Source organism: Protobothrops mucrosquamatus, unplaced genomic scaffold (assembly GCF_001527695.2).
Source record: "Protobothrops mucrosquamatus isolate PMUCROS unplaced genomic scaffold, P.Mucros_1.0 scaffold4175, whole genome shotgun sequence".
NCBI classification, from domain to species: Eukaryota; Metazoa; Chordata; class Lepidosauria; order Squamata; family Viperidae; genus Protobothrops; species Protobothrops mucrosquamatus.
Genome location: NW_015390100.1, coordinates 1 through 11,670, shown reverse-complemented (window position 1 = coordinate 11,670; position 11,670 = coordinate 1). Strand labels below are relative to the sequence as shown.

The window sequence follows — 11,670 nt, the reverse complement described above, 5'->3', positions numbered from 1 at the left end:
AGATACAGTATGTTGCTGAACTCTTTTACTGCAGGCTATTTGCTCTGTACTTATATTTGTTAAATTTGAGGCTTCCCATTTAGCTTTATTTATTTAAAAGATTTATCTGACTGTCTAATATTGAGCAACTCTGGGCAGTTTACAACAATCATCTAACCAAAATAAAACATCTAAATAAAACAAGAATAAAACAAGAAAACAAAAACCCTGTGCCATAATTGTGGTTCACATGGAACTATTGATTTGAGAGCATTGCAGCACATTCACCTGACATTTTCACTCATCCAGCACACGGACTGCCAAATTTCCATGTATTCCACCCTGTGCAGCCCATCTTTTGTTCTTCCCAATCAATTGTAGCATAGCCGAAATTGCAAAATGGATGCTCTACACAGGCTTGGTGACAGACTGTTTCCCAATTGATAAACACTCTTGCTTCAGTTTGCCTTCCATTGCTTGAACTTGTAGATTTCACAGAGTCTTATTTATTTAACAATTCATATGGCCCAAATCTTAAGTAACTCTGGGATGCGCAGAATCTTGTCATTAAATCCCATGTTAATCCTTCTAGTCAGTTTCTATACCTATGCATATTTGTTTTTTTAAACTTGTCCAACATGGTTTTTCCAGCAAGCGGGCCTGACCTAGGGAGGATTTTAGGTAGGGATAATTTTAAAAGTATTTTAATCGGAAACACAGCTGGTAATATTTGGTTTTAATTCGGCTTTTATCGAGGTTTATTTTTTGTATTTCTGTATTTTTGTATTTTGTATTTTTTGTATTTTGTGTATATTATTTGTTTTTAATATGCTGTGAACCGCCCTGAGTCCTATGGGAGAAGGGCGGTATACAAATTAAATTATCTATCTATCTATCTATGAGGGTTGCTATGTATATAAGCAGTGAACTGAAATCTTGCCTCAGCCCACTCACTGAACTGTATTTTTATACTATCCTGTGGGTCAGGTGGAGAGAACGCTGATTGGCTCCTAGCATTCTCAATGTATTCTCAGCCTTCTCAGGTAGCTGGAAGTAAAGACAATTATATGACTGATTTAAAAGGCTTTGGAGGAATTTGGGGATATCAAAGTTTTTGCAACTGTTTTCTTGGTGTGAAAAGGGATACCACCTAAGCAATTTTTCAGTGACAATTATTCTGGGGAAAAATTATTATCTTGTTCCTGACCTCAGAAATGACAAAGGTACACTTACTTCTAGCAATGTAGGAAAAATAAATAAATTATATAAACTAACTTCTGGAGCAGTTGCAATACAGGTAGTCCTTGTTTACCAACTTGTTTAATGACCATTGAAGTTGGAACAGTAGGAAAAAAATTTGCGACTGATCCGTCACATTTATGACTGTCAGTGTCCCTGTCGCATGGTTGCCATTTGGGCATTTCACAACTAGCACATTTACAACCGGCGCAGTGTCCCAGTGTCACACGACCACCATTGTTGTTCTTCCCAACTGGCTTGTGATAAGCAGAGCTAATGAATACAGAAGTAAAATCATAACTTGTCATCATGTGATGCTTCTCTTAATGACTGCGCTGACCTACCTAACCACCAAATGGAAAGTAATATTGTAAGTCCATTGCAACCTTTGCACTTATTAGAAAATGATTTTCTCCCCAGTAACCACAACACTTAGCAATGAAGTTGCCCGTCTCAATTCTAGTCACTATGTGAGGATTACCTGTGTAAGATGTTGAAAATGGAAACAAAGTGTTCAACATTCAAAATAGAAAAAATTCTTGCTTTATTTAAAACAGCAGTTAACATAAAAATAAAGCATTGTTAAAATCTGGAGAACAATGGCATAATAGTCTGAGCCTGGGTTTTTTTCTGTTGACTACACAGAACTAAAGGATACCCTTTAATGCCCAGGGACTAGGATCCTTCCCCAAACTGGGTTTTGATTTAGCTTCCAGAATACAATGCTGCCTGGGAGTGAAATATGAATTATATGGCAGATATCAGTCTGGCAGGAATCTGAACCCAGGTAACTAAAACCTATTCTTTATGGATTTTTCTAGAATGGAAGTTGAATGACACAAACCATTGGAGGATTTAACTTGAATGGCAAGGGAATAATGAGCTGGCTCCATTATAAAGTTCAGTTGACAATGAGGCACAAAAATTAACAATCCTTGTTATATGGTGGGTACGGAGGGAATGGAGAAAACAACCTGGAATCACAACTTGGTGTCAAGGTAGCATACAGTTTCTCTCCTTGCTCATATTTCCTTCTCTCCTTGCTCCATCCTGCCCTCTTCTGCTTTAATGCCCTATAAAGCACTACTTGCATGCGCTACCCAAAGGAGCAATTTAGAGAATATCTGGCTTCAGGTCACAAATGTACATCAGTTGGAACCCATCCAATGGTTACAATGGTAACACCTTGAGACATATAAAGGCAAATATAGCTAACACAATATAGCTAAGCTATACAGCCATCAAGGATGTACTTGCACAGCAACAGAATATTTCACAGTTTCATAACGCGTCAGCTTGCTTCAGAGTATGCTGAACCTCCACTCCTAAATCAAGGTATTCTGCGTATCTTCATTGCCATGTTTCCACAAACTTCCTTTTCTTGAATGTTCAAAACAGACGCACATTTCCTTAGGGGAACAGTCTTTATCCATCTGTTGGAAATGTTTTAATACTACAGGCTAATGTTGACAAGTAAAATATTTGTTTACTTCTGCTTATATGCAAATGTTGACAGTTTTGCAAAGGTAGACTGATTAAATGATTTGGATTTTTTAGCAGAGCCCACATCCTCTTCTGAGTTTTGTTCTTGGCTTTCTTGCTTTTTATTGTTAACATCCTCTGGGCGCTTTCGCTTTTTACCTTCAGATGGATCACTGGTTTCTCTTCCTTTGGCTTTCTCAGTCCACACCTTACATTAATGGAAACAAAAACAAAACAATAAGACTTCTACAATCGCTACTAAATTATTATCAATTAATGTGACCTTCCCATAAATATTAAGCTCCTATACACACACACACACACACACACACACACACAGAGAGAGAGAGAGAGAGTAGTAAAGTTGGAAGGGACCTTGGAGGTCATCTAGTCCAACCCCCTGCTCAGGCAGGAAACCCTACACCATTTCGGACAAATGGCTGTCCAGTCTCTTCTTAAAAACTTCCAGTGTTGGAGCATTCACCGCTTCTGGAGGCAGGTTGTTCCACTGGTTAATTGTTCTAACTGTCAGGACGTTTCTTCTTAGTTCTAGGTTGCTTCTCTCCTTGATTAGTTTCCACCTGTTGCTTCTTGTCCTGCCTTCAGATGCTTTGGAGAATAGCTTGACTCCCTCTTCTTTGTGGCAGCCCTTGAGATATTGGAACACTGCTATCATGTCCCCCCTCGTCCTTCTCTTTGTTAAACTAGACATACCCAATTCCTGCAACCGTTCCTTATATGCTTTAGCCTCCAGTCCCCTAATCATCTTTGTTGCTCTTCTCTGTACTCTTTCTATATGTATAGTGGAGACTATAATTTTGAAGCCCCTTCACTGCCTTGTCGTGGCGAAGAGGCTTGCGCAGCTCAAAGAAGCTGTGAGCTAAGCCGTGCAGGGCCACCCAAGATGGACAAGTCATAGTGGAGATGTCTGACAAAATGTGGTCCACTGGAGAGGGAAATGGCAACCTATTCCAGTATCCTTGACAAGAAAGCCCCATGAACAGTATCAAAAGGCTAGTGGAAGATAGGACAGACTGGCGTGCTATGATCCATAGGATCACAAAGAGTCAGACATGACTTAGTGACTGAACAACAAATAATAATTTTGAAGACATTAGCAATGGAACCATACCGGAATTGGTCAATTTTGAATCTTTAGAAGGGTAACAAAGTTATTCTTAATTTCCCAGAAATCAGGTAGAGAAAGAATAAGACCCATGTGGCTGAATGATCTGGCACTAAAGTAATGGCATGAAATGGCCCTGCACATTTTCACTGCATCCTGTTCCAGGTACTTCAGCTGAGTGTGGTTTCAAAGTTGGTACCGAAGTAGTACTAGAGATAATCATGTTCAATCTTCATTCAGCCATAAATCTCAATGAATTTTTTGGGGGGCCAATCACTCTCTTTGCTGAATTACTCCATAGGATCATTGCAGGGTTGCAATGGGAGAGGAGGAAAGAACTTCTTGGAGAAGAGGCAAGAGATACAAAATGGATTATTAGTCAAGCATGCATCCAGGGGAGGAACTCCTCACATATCTCTGCAAAAAAAAAAAAAAAGACTACACTCTATTTCCTGCTTTTTATTTGTAAAATTCACTTTGTAAAAGTGAAAAAAAGGAATTCATGCAGTCCTCAACTTACAACCACACTTGGGACCAGGATTTCTGTTTCTAAGCAAGGCAATTAATAAGTCATGCCTGATTTTTATGACCCTTTTTGCCACAACTGTTAAGCAAATCATTGCAGTGGTCAAGTGAAGCACGCAATCGTTCAATGAATCTGACTTCCTCGTTGGCCTTGCTTGTAGGAGGCTGGCTGGGAAAGACACAAAGAGCAACCATGCGGCCCAGGGCTGCTGCAGCTGTCGTAAATACATGCTAGTTGCCAAGCAGCCGAATTCTGAACAGGTATTGAGGCCTTTGAACTATGGTGCTGGAGAAGACTCCTGCGAGTCCCCTAGACTGCAAGGCGTTCAAACCGGTCAGTCTTAGAAGAGATCAACCCCGACTGCTCTTTAGAAGGCCAGATCCTGAAGTTGAAACTCAAATACTTTGGCCACCTAATGAGAAGGAAGGACTCACTGGAGAAGAACCTAATGCTAGGAAAGACTGAGGGCAATAGAAGAAGGGGAGGGCAGAGAATGAGGTGGCTGGATGGAGTCACTGAAGCAGTAGGCGTGAGCTTAAATGGACTCCAGAAGATGGTAGAGGACAGGAAGGCCCGGAGGAACGTTGTCCATGGGGTCGCGATGGGTCAGACACGACTTCGCAACTAACAACAACAAAATCTGTGGGGACGCTGCAACAGTTGTTAAGTGTAAGGTGCAGTTATAGGTCACTTCTTCCAGTGGCATTGTGACTTTGAACAGTTGTTAAACAAATGGTTGTAAGTTGAGGACCACTTATGCATTTCTAAATGGTAAACAAAGGCATAATCCTCCAGAAGAAGATTCCATTACCATCCTTTCCTCAGCAGAGAGAATTCTGTATCGAACCATGCCTTCTTTTATTATTTCTGTTTCTTCAAAATGGGGATTATCTGATAAAATACTGCTTCTGTTCTCTTCTAGCCATATCTGGAATCCAGTCTTTGGCCTAAAAAAAAAGAAAAGATTTTGAAATAAAATCTTTATACTACCTGAGAACATTTTTATTCCCAGAAGTCAGTCGCCTCACAATAGCGGTGTAAGACTTTTGGGCACACTGACCTTTTATTGTCTTTGTTGTCAGTCACACTTTGAAGTTCAGGGGCTACCGTGTCATTTTTGTCCTCTCTCTCTTCTCTGACTTTCTTTTCAGTAGTAAGTGCTCGGGGTTGGAAAAAGGCAGTTGCTGCAGACTGAGCAATAAAATATGTATTTCAGTAATTCATCGTAAATGGTTTCTCTATACATTGCATTTCATACTCTTAAGTTTCTCAGAGCAAGAACCTCTAATTTTGGTAAGCATCTTCTAAGGGAAAATATTTCTGCAGTAATTATTTACTCAATAGTTTTGGAAGCAGTAATATTAATTACAAGGGAAGAAGATAATGAGATAAAGAAATACATAAGGATTTAGGCAGTGCAGCAAACTATGATTTAAATGGAAAGTAAGCATGTTAACTGTATTCCAATTTAATTTAAAATAAAACAGATGTAACTTTTGCTCTGGGTCCACCTATTTTCTTGATTGCCGACTATTTAGAGTGCAGCCTCTGACTAGAAAAAAAATACATAAAGTTTATTTCTCAATAGCTTCCAGATGAGAAGCGTATTGTTTGTTTAAATCCCACCTTTATTATTTTTATATATAACTCAAGGTGGCAAACATATCCAACACACCTTCCTCTTCCTATTGTTTCCCACAACAACAACCCTGTGAGGTGCATATAATAAAGTTGGAAGGGACCTTGGAGGTCATCTAGTCCAACCCACTGCTCAGGCAGGAAACCCTATACCATTTCAGACAAATGGCTGTCCAGTCTCTTCTTAAAAACTTCCAGCATTGGGAGCATTCACAGCTTCTGGAGGCAGGTTGTTCCACTGATTAATTGTTCTAACTGTCAGGAAATTTCTCCTTAGTTCTAGGTTGCTTCTCTCTTTGGTTAGTTTCCATCCGATGCTTCTTGTACTGTCTTCAGGTGCTTTGGAGAATAGCTTGACTCCCTCTTCTTTGTGGCAGCCCCTGAGATATTGGAATACTGCTATATCATGTCCCCCCTCGTCCTTCTCTTCGTTAAACTAGACATACCCAATTCCAGCAACCATTCCTTATATGCTTTAGCCTCCAGTCCCCTAATCATCTTTGTTGCTCTTCTCTGTACTCTTTCTAGAGTCTCAACATCTTTTTTACATCGTGGTGACCAAACCTGGATGCAGTATTCCAAGTGTGGCCTTACCAAGGCATTGTAAAGTGGTATTAATACTTCACGTGATCTTGATTCTATCCCTCTGTTAATGCAGCCTAGCACTGTGTTGGCTTTTTTGGTAGCTGCAGCACACTGCTGGCTCATATTTAAGTGATTGTCCACTAGGACTCCGAGATCCCTCTCACAGTTGCTACTGTTGAGCGAAGTACCATATTATACCTGTGCATTTGTTTTTTCTTGCCTAAATGTAGAACCTTACTTTTTTCACCACTGAATTTCATTTTGTTAGATAGCGCCCAATGTTCAAGTCTGTCAAGATCCTCCTGTATCTAAGCCTATCTTCTGGAGCATTGGCTATTCCTGCCAGCTTGTATATATACTAACATATATACATATGTATGTATGTGTGAGTATGTATATTAAGAGTACTTGTATATACTTAGAGTAATCCAAATATGTAATATATAGTACATCGCTAATATTCTTTTATGTGATCTAAACAAAGTTAAAATTATTAAACATCATGTCTGGGCCACTTCCAAGTGTAAATATACAAATTGTCTATTTCATCCTCTTGCCTACCTTTCTTATTCAGCCACTGCAGGACAGGGAAAGAAGGAACACCCCCCCCCCAATCTGGACCATCTTGTAAACATTTCCTAAGTGGCCATCAAGTGGAAATTTCCTTTTACTACTTAATTAATATTACTACCAGCTATTTTCCAACTTGATAGGAAAAAAAGAGAAGTCCATTTGATACCAATATCCTGCCCCACCCTTTCCTATCTTTTTTCCTGCCAATCAGTCTTTGGATAGTCCTTCTGCTTCCATTACATTCCTAAGACTTACTACACCCGAGAACAATAAATTTGCCAAGCTCTGTTTCCATAAAACATGATAAAGGTCTAATACATCACCTGCTTTGACTTGGGCTTGGGCATCAACGGTTTGATAATTGGACTCTTCTTGTTTGGAGCTCCTTGACCATTCATCGTGGGATTTTTCTTAGGCAGCCTGATCAGGTTATCCAGAATATTGGGTGAGTGAATAAATGCATCTTTTTGGCTACTGGATACCTACAGGAGCAAGAGATTTAAGAACTCATTTCCCCCCTACAGCACCTCAAAAATATCTTACTTAAAAGTAAGGTAAATTAAAATCATCAGTTCTCACCTTAAAAGGATTTGCTCTTATTGAGTTGCTAGATGCAAGGACAGCTTTTATTAACCAAAAAAAAAGGGGGGGGGTGCAAGGAAAGAAGAATATCAGTGCAAATCTTTACAACACTCTGCATGTGTATTAAGAAATTATACTGAACAATTTTTTATTTACAAGAACAATTAAGCAGGGCTGTTCATATACCCCCGCCTCTAATCTACTCTCAACAGAAACTTGTCTCTGGATGTTAATTTAGCATTCTGACAATTTCAGCTTAAGAAAGGATATTTCCAGATAAAATCTAGCATCTATTCTTCTGTTTGCCTTCACAACTGCTGCTTCTCCAGCAGACTGTGGTGCTCAAGTCCTTCCCAGGGTTCCCATCTAATCAAAGTGCCTCTTTTTTGAATGGCAGCGAGTTGGAGTCCATGGATGTTCCCAACTGAGTTGATATCATATCTGCATATTGATGATGTTTTGAGTTAGGCCCAGGCATTAACATGTATGCTTTATGATTGTTTATTTTATTCCCATTTTTTAAATTGTGTTATAAGTCTTGATACATTATTTCAATACAATGATATTTAAATGATTACAATTTTTTTTACATTCTATTAATTAGATAACTTGAAAACTGGAAATTAAAGTGAAAAAGTAGATATTATATAAATATAAGGTAAAATTTAAGATATCGATGTTATGAGCATTATAATTATTTGGCTTTTTCATTGAAATGTAATATTGGAAAAGAAAAAATAAAAATGAACACACCGTGACTTGCATTAAGGTATTTGTTATACAGTATAGGTAATGCTCGATTTATAATCATTTATTCGAAGTTATGGCAGTGAAGAAAATGACTTATGACCGTTTTTCACATCTACAACTATTGCACCATCCCCGTGGTCACATGACAAAAATTTGAGTGCTTTGCAACCGGCATGTATCTGACAGTTGCCCTGTCCCAGTGTCATGTGATCACCACTTGCAACCACTTCCCAGCTGGCTTCTAACAAGCAAAGTCAGTGGGGAAAGCCAGATTCACTTAACGACCACAACTGTAGTGATTTACTTAACAACCGTGGCATAAGGTGCAATTCACTTAACTGCCTTGCTTAGCAATGGAAATGTTGGGTCAATTGTGGTCGTAAGTCGAGGACTACCTATAAAAGTTTTGGTCTTAAATTACTTAATATCAAAGTCTCTGTTGTGTGTGTGTGTGTGTGTGTGTGTGTGTGTGTGTGTGAGAGAGAGAGAGAGAGAGAGAGAGAGAGAGAGAGAATATATGATATCCACAACACACAATAAAAGGGGGGGGAAATTAACCAAAAGCTTTTTTAAAAAAGCACTATTAAGTTTCTGACTTTTTTCTTTTTATGCATATGCTGATTTGCAATATTTGTACAATTTACTTTACTTTTTGTATCACTAAATACTATGGTCTCTCAGCAATTTACATAACCCTATTACAATGTTGCAAAAAGCTTGGTTCTAATGGGCTCAAGATTATGCTAAAAGCCACCAAACTAGTATTCTTTTGCATGAGTCCCTGAAGAGTGCAGCCCTTGATTTGTGAAACTGAACTGATGCCTCATAGTCCAGTGGTAAAGTATACAGCAGCAACATTGGAAGTAATAGAGCTTTCTATTAATCAGGCAGCAAGATTTCAATGGAGGAACTATTGAAGAAAAATTTGAATGATGTATAAAGGTTTCCAATTTATTTCCATCAGCTTAAAAGTTGTTCATGAGAAGAAAAGCATTTAACAAATTGTGTGGGAGTACGGTTGCCTAGCTGAAATCTAATATTTGGACAAAATGTTTAACAATTAAGTGGTTTTCTTTGCCTAAAATAAATTCGGTTTGACTCACCAGACTTCGAAATAGATGCATGTCCATGCAGCGTGGGAGAGCCTTCAGAAGAATTGAAGTGGAGGAAACATTAATATTCCAGTGGAAATACTTAAAACATTTCTCAGTTTAATTGAGTATGACTATGATATGTGATAAATATTGATACAGAAAGGATGTACAATAGGGTTACACATGAACTAAGCACTTTTGAACTTCTCACACCCACTCTTACCTCCCCCCCCCACTGTTCCTAGCATTTTTCCCCCTGCAGGTGCAGGGTCTGCTTTTTGGATCAACCAGGGCCATCTTGTGTGATCAAACACAGTATCCAGATCTAACTGGGCATTTTTCATGTCTGCATTTATTGCTTCAGCCTTCCATGCAGGCGCTTACCCTCTCCCCATAACTAGTCATAAATTTTTTCACTGTCCCAATGTCATCATTGTACCACTAGAGGATCTCCTACGGGGACCTCCTTGAGGTTGGAAGCCTGAGGAGCTCCTCACAAATTGCCCAACTCTGTTCCATGGAGTGATCCTTTTCTGAAAAGACTACCCAGCCTTCAGAGGAGTCTGAATTTATAACCACGTAGCCATGGATGCTTGCTCAGCTTACTAGATTTTGCCTCATTAGCGGTGTTCACTTTCGACTCATCCTCTTCACAGGTCTCCATATTTTGCTGGCGTTGAATGTTTCTCTCTCGGGCACGACTCCACTCTGTGGGGCTATTACTATACCTGCATAGAGAAACCAAGTCATCCAATGGATTCTATTCCTTTGCTTAAATATTAAGAAAAGGGCAACTGCCATGCATCCCCTACAAGAAAAGCCAGGTTTAACAAGAATGATAAAATAACTCCTTTCGTTTCCATTATACAGGCTATCCTGGTCCTCATGGAATCAGTTACTGAGTTCTGATAAAAACAATAAATTCCCTTAAAATAATAGTACTTTGTCACTTTTCTGAAAACAGAAAATGTGATCATCTGTACTACTGCCCAGAAGATTCACTTCATTACAGGCTACCGTGCTTTTTTTCCCCTTCAGTGGCAATAGCCACCACTGGGTTTGTCCAAAGCCTTTCTCCTTTGTTAACTGCATCCGTCCCTTTCTTCCATTCTGCTTAGAGAGTTTCCTCTTTCCATTTACCTGGAGCCCTTTAAAAGGGCTGGATTGCTGATTTTCCCCATCCTATCACCAGCTCAGTTGCGCTACTAGGGCATTTTCTTGGGTTGAAAGTATGCTACTGAATCCAGGCCTTGGGTTTCTGATATTATACAGGTGGTTCTCGACTTACGACAATTGGGATGAGATTTTCTGTTGCTAAGCCAGGTGGATGCTGAGAGAGTTGCACCCAATTTTATCACCTTTCTTGCCACAGTTGTTAAGAAAATCGCTGCAATTGCTAAGTGAATCAGGCAGCTCTTAAGCAAATCTGGCTTCCCTCATTGATTTTGCTTCTTAGAAGCTCGCTGGGAAGGTTTCAAATGGCGATCGTGTAACCCTGGGATGCAGCCAACGTCGTAAATACAGGCCCGTTGCCAAGCGCCCTAATTTTGATCACATGACCATGGGGATGTTAAGTAAGCGCAAGGACCAGTTGTAACTCAGCACTATTGTAACTACAAACAGTCGCTAAATGAGTGGTTGTAAGTCGAAGACCACCTGTAATTGAGAGCCTTTATACACTGTCAATCTGACTCAGTCCTGCAGCAAGAAAATGGGACAAGTGGAGCATTTTCCTCCACAGTGATTTAGAAAGCACCTGCCTAGCTTCCAACACAAACAAAAGTATAAAAAATTTGCTGCGTGTTGTGTCCCTTTCAGAGTTCATTTTTACCCAGCATTCAGGTGGTTTCTAAAATCCGGCGGCTGCTGCTTCTCTTCTTCTTCCTCTTCTTGCTCGGCGTACTCTTCAGTAGATGCCGGCTCTGAGACCTTCTCCGCAGCAAATTCACTGAGCTTCTGGGCAAGAATCAGCCTCCGTGAGCGAGAGGCGTATTTGATAGCTAAGCTCGTGGCATTTTGTGTCATGAGTTCAGCAAGCTCCATGCAGCGAAATTCACGTTCCAGTGTGCAAGATAACTATTTTTAAAGCAAAGAGG

At 39.7% G+C, this 11,670-nt stretch overlaps 1 protein-coding gene across 1 annotated transcript; it reads right to left on the bottom strand.

Moving 5' to 3' along the window:
- Positions 1 to 1,797: 1,797 nt before the first annotated feature.
- Positions 1,798 to 11,644, bottom strand: LOC107298665 (WD repeat and HMG-box DNA-binding protein 1; the record flags this gene model as incomplete). The annotated part of the gene is made up of 8 exons (XM_015828041.1): positions 1,798 to 2,908; positions 5,164 to 5,299; positions 5,413 to 5,543; positions 7,472 to 7,630; positions 7,728 to 7,771; positions 9,584 to 9,625; positions 10,181 to 10,302; positions 11,406 to 11,644. Coding segments are annotated over 8 exons (1,077 nt in total), but the record flags the coding sequence as incomplete, so codon positions are not given.
- Between the last annotated feature and the right edge of the window lie 26 nt (positions 11,645 to 11,670).